The sequence below is a fragment of the Aotus nancymaae genome, unplaced genomic scaffold (assembly GCF_030222135.1).
Source record: "Aotus nancymaae isolate 86718 unplaced genomic scaffold, 86718_ANA_hifiasm-v0.15.2.pri h1tg000049l, whole genome shotgun sequence".
In the NCBI taxonomy this organism is placed as follows: Eukaryota; Metazoa; Chordata; class Mammalia; order Primates; family Aotidae; genus Aotus; species Aotus nancymaae.
Window position 1 is genome coordinate 23,241,130 of NW_026988463.1, and position 26,828 is coordinate 23,267,957.

General features: G+C 45.3%; 1 protein-coding gene and 1 long non-coding RNA gene across 2 annotated transcripts in view; one reads left to right on the plus strand and one right to left on the minus strand.

The window, feature by feature from the left end:
* LOC135269043 (uncharacterized) overlaps nt 1-18,427 on the minus strand; it is a 30,396-nt gene extending 11,969 nt beyond the window's left edge. Inside the window, exons 1-2 of the long non-coding RNA XR_010337378.1 lie at nt 18,280-18,427; nt 14,247-14,540 (exon numbers count right to left, since the gene is read on the minus strand). This is a non-coding gene — a long non-coding RNA (uncharacterized LOC135269043). The remainder of the gene's footprint in view (nt 1-14,246; nt 14,541-18,279) is intronic.
* A 185-nt stretch (nt 18,428-18,612) lies between these two features.
* The window catches only part of LCMT1 (leucine carboxyl methyltransferase 1), a 69,745-nt gene continuing 61,529 nt past the window's right edge, over nt 18,613-26,828 (plus strand). Inside the window, exon 1 of the mRNA XM_021672324.2 lies at nt 18,613-18,871. Within this exon, the coding sequence (XP_021527999.1) occupies nt 18,759-18,871 (113 nt within the window). The 5' untranslated portion in view covers nt 18,613-18,758. The remainder of the gene's footprint in view (nt 18,872-26,828) is intronic.

Here is a 26,828-nt window from a genome sequence, read left to right on the forward strand (position 1 = left end):
ATTTAACTTCTTTGAAATCAGATGTGACTGATTCTCTGTGTGCCCCACAGTCGCTTTCAGTTGTCGTTTTCTGTGCATGCATACATGGTTGTTATTCCTGGTGGCATGGCTGGGCAGCTGTGTCCACAGCCCCTGGATGCTTTAGTCCTTATACCAGTTAAGGACCATTTGAAGAAGGAGCACAAATCCTGATTGCTGTTCAAAAACCGTCTATTCAGCTGGGCACGGTGGCTCATGCCTGTAATCCCAGCACTTTGAGAGACAGAGGCAGGTGGATCACAAGGTCAGGAGTTCAAGACCAGCCTGGCCAAGACAGTGAAAACTTGCCTTGATTTAAAAAATGCCAAAGAAAAAAAAATTAGCTGGTCATGGTGAGGTGTGTCTGTAATCCCAGCTTGAGAGGCTAAGGCAGGAGAATCTCTTGACCCTGGAGACAGAGGTAGCAGTGAGCTGAGATCGAGCCACTGCACTCCAGCCTGGGAGACAGAGCAAGACTCCGTCTCAAAAACAAAAACAAAAACAAAAACAAAAAAAACATCTATTCATAACTTCTGATGAGATGAAGAAAGAGCCAACATGAAAACTCACAGAGCGAGGGCTAGGGCTCAGAAGACAATCTCGGAGCAGATGGTAAAGATCTCTTAAGAAATGCCACATCACCAAAGCCCTTGAAGACACAATAGTCCATATTGTGTGAAAACTCAGACATCCTGAAAATGAAGACAACCAGCCTTTCCCATTGATCTTTTCCTTTTTATGTGTGTGCAAGAGAGAGAGATGATACCAGTCTGTTTAAATAAGTCCAGAAGAACTTTTCCAGTAAACTAATAGTTACAATTATTTGGCAGTGTTTTCTCTTTCTCGGTTGTATATCTTGCCATCTTATTTGATGAAATACGTCAAATGGTTAGTGTAGAAAATTTAGAAAATATAAATTAAACCCAGAAATCTGAGGGATAATTATTTTCAGTATTTGAATATCAATCCACTAGTAATTCTCTGTGTAATATGGATACATATGTATATATTTATGGGCACATATGGTACATATTTTTTTGGCCTTACCTCTTTCTCTTAACAGTATATCTGGAATGTTTTGCCATGTCTGATTTTCTAGTTTACATTTGAAATGATGGATTAGTATTTCAGTGAATGGATACACTGTAATTGGTCCAGTTACTCTCCAGCTGATGTCCTGTAAATCCTGACACTCTCCAGCTGATGTCCTGTAAATCCTGAACCTTGCTGCTTGTCTCCCTTCAGAACTCCCATCAGCAGTGCCGACAGCACTCTCCTCCCCACTGCCCAACACTGGCTGGCAAATCTTTTCATCTTGGCCGCTCCCATAGGCTGGACAGTGAGGTCCTTTTTCCTAGGGTGCATGGAAACCTGTTGCAGTGACCTGGGTTTGAGGAGGGGGAGGAGGAAAGTGTGAGGGGCACTAGGAGGTGGGAGCTGCTGGGAGCTGCTGGCTAGTGTGTTTGCATTGTGGACTCGTGCATCTCATCACTACCACTGTGCACCGCTGACCATGGACAGGTGCTCCTGAAGTCAGTCCCAGACACCCGCCAGGCCCCGTGTCCTGAGCCTGCTTCTCCCTCCAGCCTCCTCTCCAGTATCCTACTGTCCTCTGGCCTCCATGCCTCCTGTCTGTACTGGAGATTCTAGTGTGCTCTCTGAGCCTTTCTCCCTGCCGTTCCTCCTGTCTGGAATGCCTCTTGGACACCTGACTCTCCCATTCTCCAGGGCTCGCTACGGCCATCGCCTTCTGAGAGAGACCTTCCCTTGTCACCATCCTCTCCATGAGTCACAGCCTTCATTCCTCATCATCTTGTCATATCTGCCTCTCTCCTTTCGCTCCTTGTTTACCACTGTGCCCCCCAGTGCCTAGCACTTGGCAGACACCCACATGTTCCTTGACTAAACTAGTCGTATTGAATAGTGTGAAGAATCCAGATGTGGGAGGATAGAACCTGCTCTTTATTATCCAAGAGAGTAGTTTTGTAAGTCCAACAAGTTATGGCTTCCAGAAGGAGGCACATTGCTCTGCTTCCAACAGAGCTGCTTAACAGGGGCGAGTGCCTTCCTCAGGGGAGTGGTCACATAGTAATATTGTTGCAATTGTTCTTGCACTGGATGCTCGGGTTGGCTAGATTAGGCTTCTTCTAACACTTAGAGCTGCGGGGTGTGTTCTTATCTGTAGGTTTTAACTGCAGATAAGGCTTTTACCACTAGATGGCACTAGAGGATTCATTTGAAATCTGTTTAAGGCCAGGCGCCATGACTCAGGCCTGTAATCCCAGCACTTTGGGAAGCCGAGGAAGGTGGATCGCCTGAGGTTGATAGCTCGAGACCAACCTGGACAACATGATGAAACCCCCATTTCTATTAAAAGTGCAAAATTAGCTGGACCTGGTGGCACATGCCTGTAATCTCAGTTACTTGGGAGGCTGAGGCAGCAGAATCACTTGAAAATGGGAAGTGGAGGTTGCAGTGAGCCAAGATTACGCCATTGCACTCCAGCCTGGGCAACAAGAGCAAAACTCTGTCTCAAAAAAGAAAGCAAGAAAGCAAGAAAGAGAAGGCAAGCAAGCAAGAAAGAAAAGTCTGTTTATGAAACTTCCCCCCACAGTGAAAAAATAACCTTTATCATTGCACTTATACTCTCAACACACACTTGAAACAAAAGTTGGCTGAATACAGTGGTCTCTAACTCCTGACCTCATGATCCACCCGCCTTGACCTCCCAAAGTGCTGGGACTACAGGCATGAGCCCGTGCCCAGCCCCGGCCTTTTTTTTTTTTTAATGCTGATTTGCAAACTAATTGATCTTATGATATTAATTGGTCACAACTCACTGTTTGAAAAACATGATTTTAGAGAACTGAGTAAGTGTATTGTTATAAAACAGTGTGCGTATGCTGTTTTCCTTGGACAGTCTGGGCTTGTATAGCAAACTGAACATTAGTGAATATTTTGCATGTTTCTGTGGTGAGCTGCTACACGGAGCACCTGAACATGTGCTTCCTTTTGGATGTCTATGGATGAGAGATTCGAAGATGTGTTTGTACAGAATTCTGTACCTACTGTAGTCAAGGCAGAATAAGCCTTGGCAGTAGATATAAAGAAAAGGTGACCGGACGCAGTGGCTCACACCTGTAATCTCAGCAATTTGGGAGGTGGAGGTGCGCAGATCACTTGAGGTCAGGAGTTTGAGACCAGCCTGGCCAACATGGTGAAATGCCGTCTCTACTAAAACTACAAAAATTAGTCTGGCATGGTAGCAGACACCTGTAATCCCAGCTACCTGGGAGGCTGAGGCAGGAGAATGGCTTGAACCGGTAGGCGGAGGTTGTGGTGGGCCGAATTGCACCATCGCACTCCGGCCTGGGTGATGACAAAAGCAAAACTCTGTCTCAAAAAAAAAAAAAGGTGTATTATCTGCTTCTAGGAGCTCAGAGACGTAACATACACATTCCCTAAATTTCACCTTAGCAGGCAACGAGGAAATGGGGGTATTACTCAGGGTATCAGTAGGATGCTTTAGTCTGTAACAGAAGCCTTACTCAAATTGGGTGAAAGGGTAAAGACACTTATCATCTCACAAAGTAGATGTTCAGAGCTAGAGCAGTCCACAGGCCCAGGGCAACTGAGCATGACCCTTGGGATCCAGGTTCTTTTCATGACTCCTCAGTCATCCTAAAGCTGGTTCCACTCATGGTTGCAAGAAGGCCTCCAGTGCTTATCAGGGTTTCAGCTCCCAGGCTAGAAACACGACACCTTAACTGCTTGTAGTATAGACCAGAATAGAGAGAATTAAGGCTCTCATGGCATTTCCCAAGTTGTACATGTATTGTTCATTTGTTCCTGGTCTCCTCACTCTGAACTCTGTAAGGGGAGTAAGAGGACGGCACCTCATACAGAGTCAGGAGAAACACTTGGGTTAATTCATGCTGTTTGTCAAGTGTTTCTGAGTCTCCTTTCCTCTGGGCACAGGCCTTTTCATTTAGTGGAATTAACTGATTAGCTCTGGGCAATGAGTTTGCAGAGTGAATAAATGGCTGCACATCTGTATGAAGCATGAAGTGAGGTTGTTTGCTATGCAGGGTCCTGGGAAACGAATTAGCAATACGAGGGAAGGGAGTGAGAGGGCCCACTGTGGGAAATGTGATGGGCAGTGTAATGTGAACATAAAGATGAACGGATGGCTGAGTCTTCACACGTGTAATGGGGCATAAATGTGCAGTTGGCCTTTTGAGGTGGACGGTTGGTTTTCCTCGAGGTCCTTCACCTGGTTCCTGGGAACTTGGCGGTGGACTTTGGCCTGAACCTACTCAATCTCTACTCACCTTCCTCCTTTTTCATCCCTTCCAGGTTTGCAGTAAGCATTGGCTACTGGCAAGGTGCAGAACACATATGTACTGTATGGTACCAATTAGAAAAAATGAAAGGTAGTGTTTTTCTGAACATGTCCACCAACACTCACACTCACACTCAGGGAAAAGCATCTGGGGTTGCCCGCTCTGAGCAGCTGGCAACAGAGTGGTTGGGTGGTAGATGCTGCACGTGGCACAGGGGAAAGTCACTAATGCAGAGGGAAAGGGTGCCAACCTTGAGGGTGGGAAGGTGTGAGGATGAGCAGAGGCCCATGGGCACCAGAGTCTGGCCCTAGTGACGCCCCAGGCTGGGCCTGTGCAGTTCCAGGCAGCATTCTGTCCTTTGTGAAGCTCAGTAGGTGCTGCCTAGCAACGCCTCATTGTGACTGTCTGTTTTAAAGCCAGGGCCTCCCTGACTTGTCCAGACTGGATGTGAATCCCAGTGCACTAGACGCTTTTCGCGAAGAGCAGGTCAGTTCTAAAACCCACAGCTATGTCTTTCTGGTTTGGGGGCCTTGGCTCTGGCTTAGGCCATTCCATGGCACAGATAGCTCAAGTGGGCAACAATGCGACTTCCTTCATCAGACATGTCTCAAATGTGCTGATACAGGGCACAGTTAAGGGGGAAGAAGAGTTTCCTAACTGTGACGTCAAGGACATTGAGGCATGTGTGCACTTCATAGAACCACTGAATGAGACACTTCAACATAGTCAAACTGCACCTATGGCAGAGCCGAGAACTGCAGATCCAATTATAGAGCTGGAAACGGAGGTATCTCAACTGAAAGGACACAACAACAGTCTTGAGGCAGAAATGAAATCTCAAAAGATAACTCAAGAGCAGTTGGGCAGTAAGATGCAACTACTTCAGTCTTTACAACACCAGAAACGGGAAATGGATGATTTTAAATGCCAGCAAGAGCAAATGAATATCACACACACCCAGCGCTTTTCAGCCAAAGATGAAGAAATTAGTTTGCAAAATACAAAACAACAAATCCAAACCCACCTGTGTGGAAAACGAGAAGACATTCAAACAGACCGTGATGTTTTTCAAACAAGAGAAGTTGAGTGTCTTCGTACAGAAAGTGGAACTGAAAAGCCTGATTCATCTAAACTGGAAACTGAAAGGTTAGTGAAAGGAATGAATGAACAAGAACTGGAGATGAAAGTTCTACATGACCAGAATATGACTTTAACTGAATGGATGGATCAGCCGTCCATCAGTGAGGTGGGCAAACTCACTCACGTCATCCAGCAGGAAGATGTGGAGGTGCCAGGCCTTCAGGCTACAACAGCTTCAGCTTCTCACACCCAGGGTGTTGCTCACCTTCAGCAGCAACTGCAACTGCCTGCTTTGGAAACCGAAGAAATATCAGCTGTTTGGAAAGAGGCAGCTAGGGAAAACAGCTATCTAGAAAGAGAGTATCGCCATCGAATGGCTGTAACTGCTGACCACGAAGGAGGCCTGTGTAAGCTGCAAGAGGAAAATAAAAGCTCATCCACTAGTAGTGGTCAGGATAGGTTTATAGACGATGTTCTGAAGTCAACACATCTCAATCAAGAAAAAGATACTGAAATAGATGCATTAAGTCAGAAATGTGAGCCTTTAGCGACCATTCTGCAAACATCCAGCATCGGTCATGACCTTGAAAGTATTGCTATCTATCAGTATGAGGAGCTCCCACAAGAACCCCATATCTTAAAACAGCCCGTTAAGAAAGTGGAAGCGTGGAAAGAGCAGCTGGTGACCACAGTGCAAAATATGCAGCAGGGGGCAGCTCAACCCCAAAAAGAACTTCCTCAACCTCAGGCAAAACTTTTAATTGGCAGTGACGACTACACTCAGTGTCAGATGAACTGTAGAGACCTGATGCAAAATTATGAAGGCTGTGAAACTCAACTAAAAAACCTGGGGCAGGAGTTAGCACACACACAGCGCAGCATCGCACAGCTCTGCAGGGGAAAGGAGAGTCTCTTCCCACAGCTGGATATTTTACCCCAGCTGCCCAGAGAAGCACTTTCTTCACACTCTGCAGAATCTCTTCACACAAGTGAGTCTGTTCTATCGACTGAGTCTTCTAAATTGCTCCAGCAAGAGATCGAGAAGCTGAGAGAAGCGCTGCAGGAAAAAGATGCAACCATCAGATCCCTCCAAGAAGACAATCAGAGACTGACTGATTCCATTGCTGCCGCCTCAGAACGAGAGAGAAAAGAACATGAACAAATGCGTTCAGAAATTCAGCAGCTGAAGGAGAAACAAAATGTCTTAGACAGGTTACTTAGGGGAAAAAACCTTTTCATCAGAGCCAAAAACAGTCTAATACATTCGTTGAGAGAAAATCTCATGAAAAAAATGAATAAAAATGAATTTTTGAGGCAGGCAGTGAGAGCCCTGAAGAAGAGAGTATCAGTTTTAGAAACGGATATGGATAAACTAAAACAGGACAATGAAAAAATTGCAGAAACATCCAGGGAAAAGGAAATAGAATATCAGGAAGAAATCAAAGAACTTGAAAAACAAAACATGGTCCTACAGGAAAGGCTGGATAATTTCCAAAAGAAATGCATTCATTTAGCCAGCAGCACAGAAGGAAAAGTGGACAAACTCCTCATGAGAAACCTCTTCATTAGATATCTCCACGCACCAAAACACACAGAACATGTAGTGTTACAAGCCATGGGAAGCATCCTGGGTGTCACAGGGGAGAAAATAGAGCAGTGGTGTCGGGAAGAGCGTGGCACTGTTGCCAGGTGGACGACTGGGTGCCTTGAAGGAAGATCCAAAAGTATCCCCAGAACACCACTGGGCCTGAATCAGCAACCTGTACTTAACGGTTCTTTTTCAGAACTTTTTGTTAAATTTCTTCAAGCAGAATCTCTTTCATCTACTCCTCCAACAAGGCTTGCTCCTCATAATTCTACAGGACAGATCAAACTAGCTAAAAATGTACAACCAAGTTTAGGAAACATCCCAGCATCCATACTCAGAGGAGCAGATGCCAATCCCTGCTCCTCTGCTGTGTCTCTTAGGAGCCTGGTTGGACTTGGACCTGGTGGGTCGGGGCATCATCTGTCAAATGCTGCTGCAGAGGCTTTGCCCGCATCTGCACCTCCGCTGAGGTCGCCTGGCCAGAGGGCAGGGGCTGGGCTGAAAGGCTGTGAAAGCAACGGATGATCCTCAGAGACTATGACAGATGAAGCCACAATATGTATCTACTTTATCATTAATGACCTTTTGGAAAGAGTCATTTCCTTTTCAGTTTTACTTTCTTTAAATTTAATAAAACTATTGGAAGAAAAATTTTTAAGAGTCTCTGAAGGACTGGCCAGGTACAGTAGCTCACACATGTAATGTCAGCACTTTGGGAGACTGAGGTGGGTGGATCACCTGAGGTCAGGAGTTTGAGATCAGGCTGGCCAACATGGTGAAACCCCGTCTCTACTAAAAATACAAAAATTAGCCAGGTGTGGTGGCATGTGCCTGTAATCCCAGCTACTTAGGAGGCCGAGGCAGGAGAACTGCTTGAATCTGGGAGGCAGAGACAGAGGTTGCAGTGAGCCAAGATAGCGCCACTGCACTCCAGCATGAGTGACAGAGTGAGACTCCATCTCAAACAAACAAACAAACAAACAAACAAAGAGTCTCTCTGAAGGACTGTAAAGGTATTCACACAAGTTCACACTATGGTTGCTTCTTGTGAGGCTGGGTGCTGGCCAGGCTGAGGCTGTGCTTGAGGGATAGTTGAAGTTGTTATGTAATGCTTTCAGTTTTTTATAAGGAGCAGGTATTTATGTATGCCTTGGGTAATTAAAATACACGTGTTAAGGATCAAATATTATAAAATAAACGAGTGTACACTCAGTATATAAGAAAAAAAGATGAATAGTAGAAAAGTATAAGTTGTATAAAAATTAAATCATTTAAAATTTAGCATGCAGTGACTCACACCTATAATTCCAGCACTTTGGCAGGCTGAGGAGTGTGGATAGCTTGAGCTCAGGATTTCGAGACCAGCCTGCACAACACAGCAAAACGCCATCTCTAAAAAAAAATAGAAAAATTAGTAGGGTGTGCTGGTGGGCACCTGCAGTCCCAGCTACTCAGTAGGCTGAGGTGGGAGGGTCAAATGAGCCTGGGAGGTCTGGGTTACCATGAGCCGTGATCATACCACCACACTCCAGCCTGGGGAACATAGTGAAAGCCATCTCAAGAAACAAAGAAAAAGAAAGTAAAAGTTCTGATTTTTGGCTGTGTCCTACTTCTTTCCACTAACCAGAAAACTACTCTATTATTAATCTGTTTTTTCCCCAGATGTTTTAAAAATATGCGCCTGTCTCTGTTAATGATAGTATATTATTCTCTGATATGCTTTCTAAAAAAAAATCACTAGACTTTGGAGATCTCTCAAAATGTGAATGATTCCATTTTATTCCTTTTAAAAGTAGAATTCTGTCCTATAGATACCCTCCAATTCATTTCAACAGCTCCTATTCATCGGCGTTTAAGCAGTTGTGCCCCAAATGCCATCAAATGTCCATGGTCAACTCCCTTGAGATCAGTTTCCTTAAGGGCCCCTCCAAATCTTCATCACTTTCCTCAGGCATGAGCATGTCTTCCACCCTCTTGAAGACATTAGAGACAAGCAGTCAAGACCCAAAATCCCCTGCCTATATCCCAGCATCTTCTCTTCATTCATCTCTACTCCTTCCTTCTTATTTCAGAGGAAAAGGGATCCAGTTCTGCAGTTGAAGGCTAACATCCCCTGGACATTATCCATTCAGCCTTCTTCAAAGACTCATTCTGTGGATCTCCCATTCTGCTTTGTCTCTCATCTGTCTCTGTGCCTGAGCACACGAGTATGCCCACATCTCCTGGCATGTCACATCCTCCTTTCTGCTGCTCCAGCGACCAACCACCTTATCTGTCTACCTTTCATAGGCAGTCTCTGAAAGAATTCATTACTCCTATCACCATCTCATTGTTCACTGGCTTGTTTTTGAAAGCTCTACAAAATCTTGTGTCACTCATGTCCCAGCAATTTTCTAACTGTTAAATCCAGTGCACACTTTTTGTTCACTTAACCTCTCTGTAGTGTCTGATAAACATGAAACACCACATCTTCCTTCTTTACATTTTCTCTGCAATCTTCATTTTTAATACCATTCTCCCCAGATTCCCCTCCTAATGTTAAAACCTTCTTTCTTAGTCCCTTTGTGGCTTCCTGTTCTGACACTTCTTAAATGTGAATGTTCTCCAAGATACCATCATCAGCGAACAGGATCTTCTCTTTATTTATTTATTTTAGCTCTTTTTTGTTCTTCTTCTTTTTTTTTTTTTTTTTTTAGACAGAGTCTTTCTCTGTAGCCCAGGCTGGAGTGCAGTGGCATGATCTCAGCTCACTGCAACCTCCGCTTCCCAGGTTCTGGTTCAAGCAATTCTCCTGCCTCAGCCTCCCGAGTAGCTGAGATTACAGGTGTGCACCACCATGCCCAGATAATTTTTGTATTCTTAGTAGAAACAGGGTTTCACCATGTTGGCCAGGCAGGTGTTGAACTCCTGACCTGTGATCCACCTGCCTGAGTCTCCCAAAGTGCTGGGATTATAGGTGTGAGCCACCATGCCTGGCTAACAGGATATCTCACTCTGCTTGCAGTCTCAGGACAAACTTATCCAGTTCCATGATTCAACTTTCACTGGTATGCCAATGACTTCTCAATGTCTATGTCTAACCTCATCTTTCTCCTGATTCCATACCGGTTTATCTAATTGTCTGCTGGATACTTCTACCAGGATGTCCATGGCTTCTCAAAATCAACATGTCTAAAAAGAAACTCAATATATTCCATTATATCCTTATTACTCAAGGATGAGCCCTCAGAATCATGATTGATCTCTCTCTCTCACCCACTGCATATCCAGTGAACCAACAGATATTTTCTAATTCTTTCCTTTTTTCTCCTGTTCCCATGGCGGTGGTCCATTCCTTCCTGTCCGTTGTACGAACTGGTACAGCTGACTCCCTGCCGATCTCGCTGTTTCTACCATTGGCCTCCCTTGAGTCTGTGCTCCACACTGCTATGAGGGTCCACTTCCTAGGATGAATATCTGATAATTTTACTGCCCTGCTTAAAATTATACTAAGTTCCCACTGCCTGGAGTCCACCTTTAACAGGATATTCAAGGTCTTGCCTTTTTATCCTTACTCTTTACTAGTGACCCACAGACTGGTCTCCTCTCAGCCACATCTGACAGGTTCTTTTTTTCCTTCCTCATTTTTTTGAGACAGATTGTCTCTATCACCCAAACTGGAGTGCAGTGGCATGATCTCAGCTCACTGAAACTTCTGCCTCTCAGGTTTAAGTGATTCTCGTGCCTTAGCCTTCCAAGTAGCTGGGACTACAGACACATGCCACTATGCCTGACTAATTTTTGTATTTTTAGTACAGATGAGGTTTCGCCATGTTGCCCAGGCTGGTCTTGAACTCCTGGCCTCAAGTGAATCACCTGCCTCAGTCTCCCAATGTGCTGAGGGATTACAGGCATGTGCCACCATGCCAGGCTTGAAAATTCACTGACAAGTTCTTAATAGACATTTGTTGACTGGAATTGGTAACTGAATAATGAAATTCATAACTAAACAATTCCAAGGCAATTAAATAAACAAATGACACATACAGAAAACTCATATGAAGAAATACAAATATAAGGACACATTCATTTCCACCTTAATGAAAAAACTTTAAATAGCCAGCACATTTTAAAAACATATGTAAGCAACTAAGGTGGTGGCAAAAGGTGGTACTCATCATGTCATGCATAATGACATGCATCAGAGTGCAGCACCACTTTCTGGAGAATAAATTAAATGATAGCATTGTCATTTCAGGAAATTTGGCAATACTGTTGAAAATAAATATTAACTTCCTATAAATGTAGGAATTCTAAACTCTACAGAATTAATCAGAAAGAAATAATTTAGGACCGAACAGATATAATCATTATAATGGTGACTACCACATCAAACAGAAGGGCCAGCAAAGCCAGCTGGATGACAATTATGAGTGCAGCTGAGAAACAATCAGCACCTGATGACGGTAACAGGAAGGACGGCCACTGGGAAGCAGAGACCAAGTCAAAAGATAACCAAGGAGGCAGCACTGCCAGATCACAGTAACAGCCAGGGTAGAGAGGACAGAGGAGAAATAGGGGGACTGACAAGTGAATAGGCAGTAACATGAGGGCATTCAATACCCGAGGGCAGGGGTCAGCATACTTCTTATTAAGGGCCAGAGAGTAAATACTATAGGACCTGTGAGCCATAGAAATCACTATTCCAACTACGCAAACCTGTTGCTGTAGTGTGTGGCTGTGTTCCAATAAACCCTTTTTTTATAAAACAGGTAATGGGCTAGATTTACCCTACAGGCCAAAATTTGGTGGCTTATGGACTAGAGAACAGAGGGAAACAAAGCAAATTTGAGGATGAAGTTCACGGGTTCAATTTCATTTTATTTTGAATATTTTTTATAATAAAATGAAAGAATAGAGACGAAATCTCTCTATGCTGCTCAGGCTGGTTTTGAACTCCTGGGCCCAAGCGATTGTCCCACCTATGAGTTTAAGTTTAGCAGGCCATGTCAGCTGAGACATTCAAGATGGAGATGACAGCATCACTCTAGGGATGAAGAGATGCCAGCACTGGAGGCATAAAACAGACTCATCAACCACAAGGTGACAGTTATGGAGCTGAGATCACCCAGGGAAAAGATAAGAGAGGAGACCAAGGACATCTCTCTGTCCCAATATAAGGATGAATACCCAAAGTTACTTCAGATCACTATGGCTCTGGAAAGGTAGTAACATTACAATCTAACCTTTTAAACTCCTACTGTGTGTGTGTGTGTTTAAACTCCTACTTTTAAGATATATGTGTGTCTGTGTGTATATATGTATGTATGTATATATATACAGAGAGATATAAAATATATACATATGGAGAGAGAGAGAGAGAGGGAGGGGGAGAGGGGGGTGCTCATTGATCAGGCTAGTCTCAAACTCCTGGCCTCAAGCGATCCTCTCATCTTGGCCTCCCAAAGTGGTAGGATTACAGGCATGAGCCACAGCGCCTGGCCACTAAACTACTTTTAATGACAGCTCCTATTTTTAAAGTGGGGCTTTCATTCCCTTTTCCAAGATAAAAACAATTTAAAGTTTCAAATTTGTCGATAAAGAAGGATATTTCCCACTGGCCAGAAAAGAAGGCAGGTCCAAAAGAAAGTGCCTATCAAGTTGTCTAGGTTTTGTTTTTGTCATGAAATCTTTTATACACAAAAACCATATAGCATATATATGAGGTATAATGAATAAGTATAAAACATATGTACCCAGCCACATCTCAAGAATTACCAACAACACTGACAACTTTTCATACCATCAGCATTAATCTCCAAACCAGAAGTAAAGCCAGCAGCCCACAGCCAGATAAAACCTGAAGGTATGTTTTATTTGGCTAATACAGTGGGGTTTTTGTTTTTTTTTTTCGGTTGCCAATATTTAAATGCCAAGAAACTTCACACAGAAATCAGCATTCTGGAGTATCATTAAAAATGGAAGATGTGGCTACACTACACCCACATTCACCATCGCAACATGTGGCTAGAACTGAAGAGCAGCTCTGCCCTCTGAATGAGCATGTACTCACCAGTTCACTGCAGTCCCCCTGTTCCCTACTTTCCTGCAACCCCTCCCACTTCACTTATATTACTGGCCCTTGCACTTGAGTTAGTGACCCCTGCTTATACACTATAACTGTGGTTTCCAACCTTTTGGAATATGGAAAATATAGTAAAAAAATTTCACAGACTCTCAATAGGTACTTTACTAAGACAGGTCCACAGTCTCCATCCACCATTTTGAAATCCAAAAAGCTCTAAAAAAAAAAAAAGTATTTTTTTTTTGTAACTTATGTGGCAACAAAAGTTGACCTGAGTTGACATGAAGCTATGTATAATCTTTATGCATCCATAAACTGAAAATACTTCTACATTTTAGTTTGGGAATCTGATAAAAGAAAAAAAAAGAAAATATTCCTACATTTTGCTATAGTAACAATAATAGGTTTGATTATCGGGTGTTGTCCCAGAGCTCACAGTGAGTATTATGTAACCACAACATATGTGCATTATTACTTTTAGGAAAATCTGAAACAGTCTGAATTCTGAAACTTATCTGGCCCCAAAACTTCCAGATAAGGGGCTGTGAGTCTATTGCACTTTTACTATCTAACTTTAAGGAAAGACACAAAGAAAATAGGAGTCTGATTTTTTTTTTTTTGAGACAGAGCCTTGCTCTGTCACCTAGGCTGGAGTACAGTGGTGAGAACCTGGCCCACTGCATCCTCTGCCTCCTGGGTTCAAGTCAATCTTCCGCCTCAGCCTCCAGAGGAGCTGGGACTACAGGTGCCTGCCACCATGCATGGCTCCTTTTTGTATTTTTAGTAGAGATGGGGTTTCACCATGTTGGCCAGGCTGGTCTCAAACTCCTAACCTCAAGTGATCCACTCACCTTGGCCTCCCAAAGTGCTGGGATTAGAGGAGTAAGCCACCTCACCCAGCTAGGAGTATGATATTTTAAAATGGGTTTGTACTTCATTAATTATTATGGCATCTCCAACATTTGAGAAAGGGAAATAGAATGATATAGGCAAAACATCCTGTTGTGTGACAAAAACTTGTAAACTACCTAATAAGGCCATGAAAGCTTAGATTGAAAAGAAGCTGCGATGACACAGGATTTCTTTCCACCCCTGCTCTATACAGAGGTTGGATAGAATCCACTGAGACCGAAGCAAAGCACACATTACCTACCTCTTCTTAGAAATACTGTTTGGCGTTCCCCTAGAAAAGGCAGAGTGAAGATCAGTGGGAGGAAAAGGACACAGTGGAGTGGGTGCAGGATACAGAATGTTACTGCTGGCAACATAAGGATAAGGTTTGCAATCATGAAGTACAGGAAAGGCTGACTTGAGGAAGAGAGATGAGAGTCATTCAACGTGGCAGCAGGGGACTGTTCTGGGATCAGTAGGTAGAGATGCATTTTTGACTCTGTGAGAATTCAGTGAGGTGGTGAGTCCTCCACTCCTGGAGAGGGTCATTAGATCTCTGTAATGAGAATTTATAGCTGCTTCAGAATCAGAAACCTGGGTTTGGGTCCACAGCTCTGTCATTTACTAACTCAATAATCCCTTTCCTTTAATCTCTGGCATCCTCACCGTTAAATCAGGAATAAATAACATCATGTCTGAGGCTTGTTGTGAGAAAGGTGTGAGATAAATGTATGCAAAGCACTTAGCCTTACAGCTTCATAAGCACAGATGTTTAAAGAACATTAATAAATATTCATCCTTCCCTGGTGAAGAGGCAGCCCAGTTCCTGTATTCAAAATGACATGAGATCCACCATTTAGAAGCCCTGATTCAAGTCTTGCCTCAGCCACTCGGTAGCTGTGCAATTTGGCAAGTCAAGTTTCCTTCTTTATAAGAAAGAAATGATCATTGTCAGTAGGTGACAACCAAGCCAGGAGGTTTAGCACTGCACTTTGTAAACTAAACCACCATAAAATTGTTGATAAGTATTACTATTAGATCTTTTAAATTAAGAGTTCAGTAACGGGACTGGGCATGGTGGCTCATGCCTGTAATCCCAGCACTTTGGGAGGCTGAGGTGGGCAGATCACTTGAGGGCAGGAGTTCCAGGCCAACATGGTGAAACCTTGTATCTACTAAAAATATTAAAATTAGCCAGGCGTGGTAGCGGGTGCCTGTAGTGCCAGCTACTTGGGAGGCTGAAGCATGAGGATCGCTTGGACCTGAAAGGCAGAGGTTGCAGTGAGCCAAGATGGCACCACTGCCCTCCAGTGTGCACGACAGAGCAAGATTCCCTCTCAAAAAAAAAAAAAAAGATTTCAGTAAATGGAAAGATGAGCTGCTCTTCAACAAATGCAAAGAACTGGGTAATATCAGGGTAAGGTACAAGGAAAAATAACAGGAACTGTTAAATTCTGAGTCCTTCCAGACAAGCAGTTGCCAACTGGTGACCTGCAGAAGCATTTTGTTTAGTTCCATGGGTGTAAGAGTGGTTGTTTAATGCAGATTTCAGGCCCTTCTTGAAAACTACAAAGGTGGACCACACTGTGCCTAGAGCCTCTTTGGTAGGTCCTGGTCTTCCAGGTCCTGTGAGACCCTCCCCTGGCCCAAGTCACTGATTTTACTGGCCTGGCCCTCTAGGCATTTGGGTTTGTAAGCTTGGCTTTCTAAAAACAACTATTTGGAAAAGTATTCAGACCTCCAGAGGAAACTCTGATCACTGAAGAAATCAATATCGCATGACACACTCCCCACCAGAGCCCAGGCACTATGCTCTCTTAGTTATGTTCCTCAAATTCCTTCCTTTAGACATTTTTTCCTTGTACCTTCAAGTTCCTCATCCCAGTGCATTCCTTTCTCCTGTTTGGGTTACCACTTTTCCCAAAATACCATCTGTGTCCATTGAATTATCTGTATCTAAGGGTTTTTAAGAAATAGCAACTTATCTTTCAGGCCAGGCGTAGTGGTTCACGCCTGTAATCCCAGCATTTTGGGAGGCCGAGGAGGGCAGATCACAAGGTCAGGAGATCAAGACCATCCTGGCCAACATGGTGAAACCTCATCTCTACTGAAAATACAGAAATTAGCTCGGCGTGGCAGTGCGTGCCAGTAGTCCCTGTTACTCAGGAGGCTGAGGCAGGAGAACTGCTTGAACCCGGGAGGCGGAGGCTGCAGTGAGCCGAGATTGTGCCACTGCACTCCAGCCTGGGTGACAGAGCAAGACTCGGTCTCAAAAAAAGAAAAAGAAAGAAAAGAAACAGTACCTTATCTTTTTTAAGCAGGACTACAAAAAGCACATCATGACCTTTATTGCTTGCCTTATTATCATCCATTGTCGCCACCTGCTGGTGACAGTGCCCTAGTTTGCCTTAAAGAATCAGCACTCCTCCACTATAACTTGAGTGGCGCTGACTCCAGTCCATTTCTGGGGAAAGAAGTGCGACCCAGAATAATTCAGAGCCAATCCTGGGACTCTGGTCACAGTGACTGGGAGAAGAGTATTCTTTCCCTCTGGGACTTGGAAGACTGGGGAGTCTTCCAGTGGACACGACCTGCTGCTCAAAGACTGAAACCCCTGGATGTAGCCAAATCTGCAGCCACTCTACTCTTGAACTCTTGTAATTACCTTGAGACAATTCCTATCTTTGCTTGAGGCATTTTTAGGTTTTATAACCAAGAGACCTAACCAATACAAGCAATATTTGAAAGCAGTGTTTAAAGACGGAAGACAAAGTCTCTGCTCAGATTCTTCTCCACTGTGAAGCTTTTGTTACCTCTCTCCACCTAATGACAGCTAGGTTTTGTTCCATGCATTAGCCATCCCTCTATAAGCACACATCTTCCGTATATCAATTGTTTGCCTATGTTTCTTGTCAAGCATTCAAGCAGTACCAAAGGAACATGGAGAAGCAGCTGCTGTCTCCAAATCCAAGGGGAAGAAGACTTTTTAAACTGGCACAAGGTGACTCCATAATCCTTTTCTCCCAATTCTAATCTCAGTGAGATTTTGTGCCTCCACTGAATACTGAGCTAGCATTTGATATTTGACGTCACCCCAAGGTGTGTATTCTGGGTTTCTGTTGTTTATTTTCCTTTTAAAAAATTGAGTGCATTTCAAAGTTCTTAAAGTACGTATGTTCCCCGCTTCCAACAACTGACAGATAACAAAATGGAATATACAAACACATTACTTATAATGTATATTAAACATATATTATACATATACAACTTACACTTCTTGCTTCTGGCTGGATTCTCTGCCCATCGCCAGAGTGCTGAGGATTCTGCTAGCTGTTCCGCCCTGAGTTAATTACAGCTATAAAATTTCACAACCAGCAAGAAACCAGGCGACTTCCCCAGTACATCTTGAATATATAACATATATTTTGTACTGAATTTATTACAAAATAAATCCAGAACATCTTGAATATGCATCATAATGAAACAGACACATGTGAAGCCACTCCCACCTGAGAAACGGAGGATGTGTCTAGGTGCTTCTTCCCTGCCTCTCCCTCCTCTCTCACTGTGCTGCACTCCCAGCTCCCTAGAAGTCACCAATATCCTGATTCTTTTTTTTTTCTCATGCCTTGGCTTTTCTGTACAGTATTTTACCATATATGTATGTTTCTCTAAACAACATTAGTTTTACTTGGTTTGAACTTTACAAAAGTATTGTTAGACATCCTTCTTTCACTGAACGTCTGTTTCTGAGATTCAGCCATTGAGGCTGCTACCTGGTAGCGCTAGTTCATTTATTATCACTGCTACATGGCTTCCAGTTGAATCATTTTTCCGCATACTACTTCTCTCACCACTTTTCTTTTCTTTTTTTTTTTTTTTTGAGATGGAGTTTTGCTCTGTCACCCAGATTGGAGTGCAGTGGCACGATTTCAGTTCACTGCAACCTTCGCTTCCCGGGTTCAAGAGGTTCTCCTGCCTCAGCCTCCTGAGTAACCAGGACTACAGGCATCCGCCACTACGCCCAGCTAATTTTTGTATTTTTAGTGGGGGGTGGCGGGGTTCACCGTGGTGGCCAGGCTGGTCTCGAACTCCTGACCTCAGGTGATCCGCCCACCTCGGCCTCCTACAATGCTGGGATTACAGGCCTGAGCCTCCGCGTCCAGCCCCTTCACTACATTTCCAAAAGCAATTTTGTGTGCAAAGCCCTCAGCACAGTCGCTGGCAGAGTCAGCACACAACAGAATTTTGTAAAACTGAATGACACTGAGCCCGTACTGAACGTAACAACTTACACTTGCTGCTTCTGGCTGGATTCTCTGCCCTTTGCCCGCATGCTGAGGATTCTGTTAGCTTTCCCGCCCTGAGTTAATTATAGCTGTAAGATTCCGTGGCCCGCAAGAAGAAATCTAGGCACCTAAGACTACACTTCCCAGAAAGCATTGCGGTACTCGGCTTCTGATGTTTAGTTTCTTTTTCCTATCGTCAAATTTCCGGTTTATGTGGGTGGTGCCAAAATAATTATCCAATGAGCAACTTCGTAGGCTGAGAGGGCGGGATAATTGCCCAGCAAGCAACTCCACAGAGAAGCCAATAAGCGGAGAGGTTGCTGGGGCAGCCGACGTGGGCGGCGTCACTGAGCCGCGCCAGCTGGGTCAGGTGGATCGGTCCCCTCGCCTGCTGCTTTCTGCTCGTGGCTCGCGCCGTCTCCTGCCGCCTATCGATCCCGCTTCCATGTCCCTGGCGGACACAGCATCCCGGAACCTCCACGCCCATGGCCACTAGGCAGAGGGAGTCGTCCTTCACCTCCTGCTCTTCCACCTCGAGCTGCGACGCGGACGACGAGGGTGTGCGCGGCACCTGCGAAGATGCTTCCCTGTGCAAGAGGTACCTTCCGGGGGGCGGGGTTCGGGGCCTGCATCGGGGGCTTGGGCGTAGGTGAGAGGCGGGCCTGCTTCTGAGGAGCATGCTCAGAGTCCGGCAGGGATGCAGCCCCTGCCTCGCACGATCCTCTCTTCCCACCTGTGAAGTGCACAGAGCAGGGCTTCGTTTAGTTAGCGAATCCTTTCTGAGCTTTTGCTGTGAGCCAGGCAGGGGGCAAGCCTGGGTACCGTGGATGGGAACAGGCCCCTGAACCAGGCAGACGGGGTCTTGGCCTTCTTGGAGCTAAACGCTGCTGGAAAGGCAAACGTGAAGCGAATAATAGCTTCAGTCTCGATGGGTTACGAGGATGAGAGGTGCAGGTTCTCTCTTTTGTAGGTTTTTTCTATAGGGAGTTGGTATGACCCCTGTTGTGCACCTGAAACTCAGGACAGCGAGGGGAAATAATCCGCCCAGAGCCAGGCAATACCTGTTTGTAGAGCCAGTACCACACTGGGTCTCCACTGTTAAGGGTGTGGTGGTGGGGATGGGGGCGCAGCCAGCAGAGGTATATGTCAGAGAAAGAGAAAACATGAAGCTTGAGTGTCCCCTATTATTCTTTCATTCAACAAAAATTATTGAGACCTTACTTTGTGCCAGGCCCTTACTTTGGGCTGGTTAGTAGGAATTCAGTGGTGGGAATACACCAAGAACGAGACAGACATGGTGTCAGACATACAGGAAGTCACAGCTTAATTGGAAAAAAGAGACAGGAAGCGAATGATTACCTATGAAATACATAATTATGATTTTTTTGTGTTGAGTGCTGACAAATACAGCAGTGCCATTAGAGTTTGTAATTTGGTCAGTGATGTTTAAGGTGAGAAGAGGCTGGGCACGGTGGCCCACGCGTGTAATCGCAGCACTTTGGGAGGCCGAGATGGGTAGATCACGAGGTCAGGAGTTCGAGACCAGCTTGGCCAACATGGTGAAACCCTGTCTCTAGTAAAAACACAAAAATTAGCTGGGTGTGGTGGCAGGCGTCTGTTATCCTACCTACTCAGGAGGCTGAGGCAGGAGAATCTTTTGAACTCGGGAGGCAGAGGTTGCAGTGAGCTGAGATCTCACCATTCTATTCCAGCCTGGGCAACAGTGCAAGACTACGTCTCAAAAAAAAAAAAAAAAGTGTGATGAAAAGGCTGTTCAGAGGAATGTGAACTGTTGAAGAACGCAAAGAATGCTTTTAAGTTGGGAGAAGGAGGCTGAGGCCATGTAGTGATTGTGGAGTGGGGAAAACCAGTGTGTTGGATTAAACCTGCACTTTTTATAGGTTCTTGGGGACTAACCACAGCCATTCAGAGCATGGATTCTGGAGCTAGACTCTGTCAAACTGAGCTTTGCCACTTACTGGCGGTATAAAGTTGGGGAAATTACTTAATCTTTCTGTGGCTCAGTTTCCTGATCTGTAAAATGGGGCGCATAATAATGCATCGTAGGTGGGTGTGGACAAAAATGATATTTAATATTAGTAGAGCACTTGGAGCAGTGTTTGGCATGTAGTCTGTGCAAGTGGTGATTGATTAAATAAATACACAAGTATTAAAGTCTTAGAGGCAGTCCCTGGTGAAACTTGTGAATCTGAGTGGATTATACTCAGCTTTTTTACTTCTCCAGCTTTCAGTTGCTATTGGCCACAACTGTCTTGGCTCACCTTAACTTCCACCTCCCAGGTTCAAGTGATTCTCCTGCCTCAGCCTCCTAAGTAGCTGGGATTGCAGGCGTGTGCCACTATGCCCAGATAATTTTTGTATTTTTAGTAGAGACAGGGTTTCACCATGTTGGTCAGGCTGGTCTCAAACGCCTGATCTCAGGTGATCCACCTGCCTCAGCCTCCCAAAGTGCTGGGATTACAGGCATGAACCACCATGCCCAGCCTAGTCTTTTCATTTTTCAACAGTGATTATAAAGGTAACCTTCTTTTTGGGTGTCAGGATTAAATGAGATTATTGATGCAGAGGATCTGGCACAAAGTGAAACCCTCGGTAAATTATTATTGCTAGTTTTGATTCCCCTCCAGGCTGAATATCGTTTGGTTAAAGTTGCTGAATGTGCACTAGCTATGAGTCAGGGTGGTTCCTGCTGCCCTGAGTGAGTTATAGCTATAAAATAAAATAAAAAGCCAGTCAGCGTCCTGAGGCACCTGTAATTCTTTCACTTCCGTTTAGTTTGTTTCCTCCTTTCGTACAGAGTCCTTCTGGAGATAAGGAGGATGTGATCTGTCTCAGAGAGTTGCTGTGCAGGTGAAATGTGGAGTGCTTCCAGCAGTGCTTGGCATACTGGAGGTGTTCAGAGTTGGTAGTTACTGTCATCGTCACCACCCTTCATTGTCATCAAATCGTTGTTGTCATTATGATCCTTGACTTGTGGTATCAATTAGAAGTTTTCCGGTTGGATATATTAGGTTTACACTAAATCCATTTGCCTCAATAGGTATCAGTTGAGCACTTCTCATGGTACCTCACTCTCCCTCCCTTCTCTGCTCTCCTTATGATGTCCATTACGCTATGCCCCGGAGTTTTTTTCTCCCTTCTTGTGTTTACCTGTGAACCGTCCATTCCACCAGCCCCTCACTGTGTCCGCTACAGTTACCACCCAATAGTCAACATTTTCTTCTATTCTGTTAGCCTCTCCTTAGCCATTCCCTCTCTCCCTCCCTTTGCCTTCACCCTGACCCTTCCCCAGGGATATCCCATTCTTGAAGCCCTCTCCCTTGGCTCCTCCTTCTCGTCCCCTGTGTATCTCAGGATCAGGGGTTTGAGCTTTGTGTCCTCCCTGGGTGTGTCCCCCCATCTCATTTCATGGAGATCCTTCCCACCCAGCTGGAGCCCTCTTGATTGCTGTTGTTTACTTTCTCTTGATCATTCACCTCATTCATGGAAGACTGGGGTGCCTGGCTCAGAGTGTCCTCTACCTCAGTCCATGACTTCACCTTAGGTGACCTCAGCATCCAAATGGAGCCTATGACCAGGGAACTCACTTTCTTGAACACCTGGTCTGCAGTGATCACCTCTTCCCATCGGATTCTGTCACCCATTCCCGCTGTGATACTCTGTGTTTTTATCCTGATGCTGCACTGCCTCACAGATGAGAGTGCAACGCTCTTTAGCCCTGACCCCTCTTTCCAAGTTGCTTGGCCAGTTATTTCTATTTCCCATGCCGTGCCCATTTCTTCTTAGCACCTCAGTGGTTTTCTCTATCTTTTAAGTAATCCCACTGCTGTTATCTCTCAATGGATTACTTAGAGTTCATCCTTTATCCCTTAGTAATTCTGTTGACAATGTGTTTATCTTCCTTACCGTTTGGTCTTAGTAGATCCAAAATGCTGGTTTAACCAAACTGTCCATTTTTACGTTGAATACAGGTGCTACAGATTACACAGTAGGGTGGCTTGGTGCCACTATGAATTCATGTTGGCCAGCCTCACCTGTGCCCTTAACAGAACCTGACTATCCTAGTTTTTTTCTCAGATCAACTCACTCTCGCTTTCTCCGGATACTTAATTCAGACATTTTTGACTTTCTTCAGACTTCTGATTTACCCCACCTCTTCTTTAGTCTCAAGATAATGTCAGCTGTTGTTCAGCATAGAAAATGGGAGCCCTCAGAATGAGACTCTCTTAAACTCCCCCAAGAAACTCTTTTTGTTTTGTTTTCCGAGGGAGTTTTGCTCTTGTCACCCAAGCCGGGCGATCTCGGCTCACTGCGACCTCCATCTCCTGGGTTCAAACAGTTCTCCTGCCTCAGCCTCCCGAGTAGCTGGGAATACAGGCACGTGCCTCCATACCCAGCTAATTTTTGTATTTTTAGTAGAGACAGGGTTTCACCATGTTGATCAGACTGGTCTTGAACTCCTGACCTCAGGTGATCCACCTACCTCGGCCTCCCAAAGTCCTGTGATTACTGGCATGAGCCACCGCTCCTCGTCTTCCCCCAAGAAACTTAACCATCCTTTTTTACTGTTACAGTTGTGGATGTCCTCCAGTAAAGACCACCAGAAACACTCTGTAGTTAAGCAAGTTGCTGTTGTTCACCTTCTCCTGATCATTCACCTCATTCATGGAAAATTGGGGTGCCTGGCCCAGAGTGTCCTCTACCTCAGTTTATGATTTCACCTTAGGTGACCTCAGCATCCACATGGAGCCTATGACCAGAGAACTCACTTTCTTGAACACCTGGTCTGCAGTTATTAGTTACGCAAGGAGGGAAAAGTCACACCATGAGGAACTGTGGGGCACATCACTAAAAGGATATTAGACCTTTAGAATCTGTGCTTTGGCTGGGTGATTTGGGAGAAGGTCAAGGGATTTTCTCTGTATTGAGTACAGAAAGGAGGTGGGAAAATTCTATCAACCAGTAGCTGAATCTTTTCTGGAAGATTTGGCTGGAGTAAGGCTAAAGCTGTAACATGTAAAGAAGCCACAGTCACTTCTATCAGCTGGGAGAAAGAGATGTCTGGTATTCCATGAGTGACACGGTGACCTTGCTTTTTTCTCTGCTTAGACAAATGATGAGGTGGTCTCGTTTCGTCTTCTGTCATCTAAACGAGTGCTGCAGAGTGCCCTCGTGTGTGTGGTCTGCGTGATGGTTTATGTCCAACAGGAGAACAACATGGCCTTGCTGTGGGTGCCAGCCAACTCCCAAGAGCCTGGCCTATAGCACCAGGCCAGCTCCTCAAGGTCACTGCTGCTCTTCTCTTTTCCTCAGTGGAGGAGGTGTTAAAGAGATAAACTGGCAGTCCTAGCACTTTGAGAAGCCAAGGCGGGCAGAACACTTGAGCTCAGGAGTTCAAGACCAGCCTGGGCAAGGTGGGAAAACCTCCTCTTTACAAAAAAAGTAATTAACTGGACGTCATGGCGTGTGCCTGTAGTCCCAGCTGGTTTGGGGCTGATGTGGGAGGTCACTTGAGCCCAGGAGGTCGAGGCTGCAGTGAGCTGACGTTGCGCTACTGCACTGCAAAGTGCGTGACAAAATGAGACCCTGCTCAAAAAACAAAAAAGAGATAAACCAGAAACTGGGGTTTGCCAGGCAGAAGACAGTAGCAGGAGCAGAGACATGGAGATTGGAGTAGAGTGGTGTATTAGGCGAACTTGACAGAGAGTACGGAGTGGGTAGCAGGTGAGAATTTAGAAAGCTGCACAGGCATGAATCATGAAAGGTCCGAAGGAGTATGGGTTTTCTCCTAAGGGATTTTAAGTGGGGAACTGATACGATCTTTGTGTTTTAGAAAAATTCCAAGCAGCTATGTGGGAGAAGGGTCAGTGACAAAAGGGACGTGTTGCTTGCTTTTCCACGACCATAGCCCTTGCTTGGGCTCCCCTCACTCACCTGATCTATTGCAGTGCGTTCTTACCTGCTGGCCAGGGTGATTGTCAGAATCGCAAATCTTATTCTATCACTCACCTAAAAACCTTTCGATTCCCTGTCAGCTATGGGGTCAGCTTCTGCACTTTGTTCCATGACATACATACTGTACCTTTTTTGATCTGCGCACTCTAGGCTGATACCTGGCTGCCAGGCAGACATCTCCACTTGGATGTTTCAGTGTTATCTCCAGTTCACTATTTCCAAAACTGCTTAATATCAGTGCCTTGTGTTCTCCCTGCTATCCTCAATCTGCAGCTCAGTGAGTGGTGCCATGGTTCATTTAGTTTACAAGTTAAGGCCAGGTGCAGTGACTCATGCCTGTAATCAAAGCACTTTGGGATGCTGAGGTGAGCAGATCACCTGAGGTTAGGAGTTCGAGACCAGCCTGGCCAACATGGTGAAACCCGTCTCTACTAAAAATACAAAAATTATCTGGGTGTGGTGGTGTGTACCTGCAATCCCAGCTACTTGGGAGGCTGAGGCAGGAGAATCGCTTGAACCGGGGGAGGTGGAGGTTGCAGTGAGCTAGGATCGCGCCACTGCACTCCATCCTGGGCAGTGGAGCGAGATTCCATCTCGAAAAAAAGAAAAATATTGGCATCATCCTGGAACTGCCCTTTTACTTTCCCTCTTGTGCAGTCAGTCACCGAGACCTGTTAATTTTATCTGCTAAGTGTTTAGGGTATAAGGGAATTATTTGGCTAAGTAGCAAAAGGAATCAACCTTCCTCAACCTCTGTTTCTGCCATCTGTGATCTCAGCTATGGTACTAGTCTCCCAAAGGGGTCCCCCAATCTCTTTTACCTCCCTCAAATCTGCATCTCACATTGAAGCCAGAGGTTTGTGAAAGACCCATTTGATTGTGTCACTCCCTAGCTTAATGGTCTCCTGTTGCCATTAGAAAAAGACCAACATTTCTTACGTGGTCTACAGGGCCCAGCCTGCTGTGTCTACTTCCCCAGCCTCATTTCATACCACATTTCCCCCCATCCCCGCCCCCCGTCCTCCACCCTCCGCCCTCCTCCCTCCTCTCTCCTCTCAGTTCATCTGATGTGCCCTGTTTCTTCCATCCTCGGGGCTCTGGAGCATGCCGTTTCCTCTGCCTGGAACGCTTCCTTCCCTCCCTTGCCTGATTAGTTCCACATCATCTCCTAGGTTAGTGCATTCACTCCACATTCTTTGTTGAGCGCCTGCTTCGTTTATGGAGGTCCCATTCTAGACCCTGCCAACGCAGAAGTGAGCCAAACACAGAATGCAGCTCCAGCATTGGTTCCTGGAGCAAGGCTGGGCGGGGAACAGTCAGGAAACAAATCAGCACCATCTGTAGCGTGTGAGACAGTGGGAGATACAGTGGGTGTGCTGGAAGGAGCTGTCATCTGAGATGGGGTGGCCAGGAAAGGCCTCAGTGAGATCAGTGCAGAGGAAAGACTTGCAGGGGCAGGGACTGAGCCCTGTGGGTATCTGGGGAAGAATTGCCCAGCAGAGAGAATAGGAGAGTAGAAAGGCCCTGAGGCAGGAGCTGGCCTGACCTGTTCCAGGAGCAACAAGACCAGGGTGAGTGATGGGGAAGAGTGCAGGATGGATTTGGGAGACCATGGGCGCAGGAGGCGGGGGCAGATGTTGCAGGCCATGCAGGGGAGGCTCTTGTAAGGACCTGACTTTTCCTCTTAGTGGGTTAGGAGCTGTTGGAGCATTTGGAACTGAAGAGCAAGGTGGCGGGGCTTGGGTTTTAACAGCATCGCTTCAGCCTCTGTTAGGAGTAGACTGTAGGGGTAAAGACGGAGGCAGGATCAGTTAGTTGTCTGTGGGGGTATTCCCTGCAAGACAGGCTGGTGCTTGGATCAGGATAGTGGTGATGGAGGTGCTGAGAATGCATCAAATGCTGGGTGTATTTTGAAGGTAGAGCTGATAGAATGTTCTGGCAGAGGGGATATGGGGCGAGACCGAGGGGCCCAAGATGACTCCAAGGTTTTCAGCTTAGCTCAAATGTGGCTCAATCCAAGAGGCCTCTCTGACGCCCACACACAAGATCTAGCTTCTCTTGCATGTTCCCATAACACCCTGTGCGTCTTCTTAGTGGTCGTTGGCCCAGTTGTAATTTAGAAAGTGCCCAGTGTTCCTCTCTGCCACTGGAATAGACACAATACTGAGTACACACCATGCCTACTTTATGCCACGTGTACAAATAAGTATTTGTCAGCTGGCCACGGTGACGGGAACTGAGCACACACGTTCAAGATTGTATTTCCTGATGAATTCTTAAAATTCTGGTTTTCTGTTTTACTGACTTTTAGTGGTCTATGTTCTAGAAAGCTTAGCAGTGCTTATAAGGCTGAAATATCATTGCAAAATGACATTTAATTGTGAAAAATCATAGAACTTAATCTCATTTTCAACTGCATGGAAAAATGTTCCCCTGTTTAGCAGGTCATGAGTCTCTCCACAAAGCTAATTTTTTCCATAGGACTTAGCCCAGGGCCTTTCCGGCACCCAGATCGCATCATCTTAGCTATGCCCCGGAGAGTAAGGTTGAGATTGTGATCTGAAATATTTTCAAGGCAG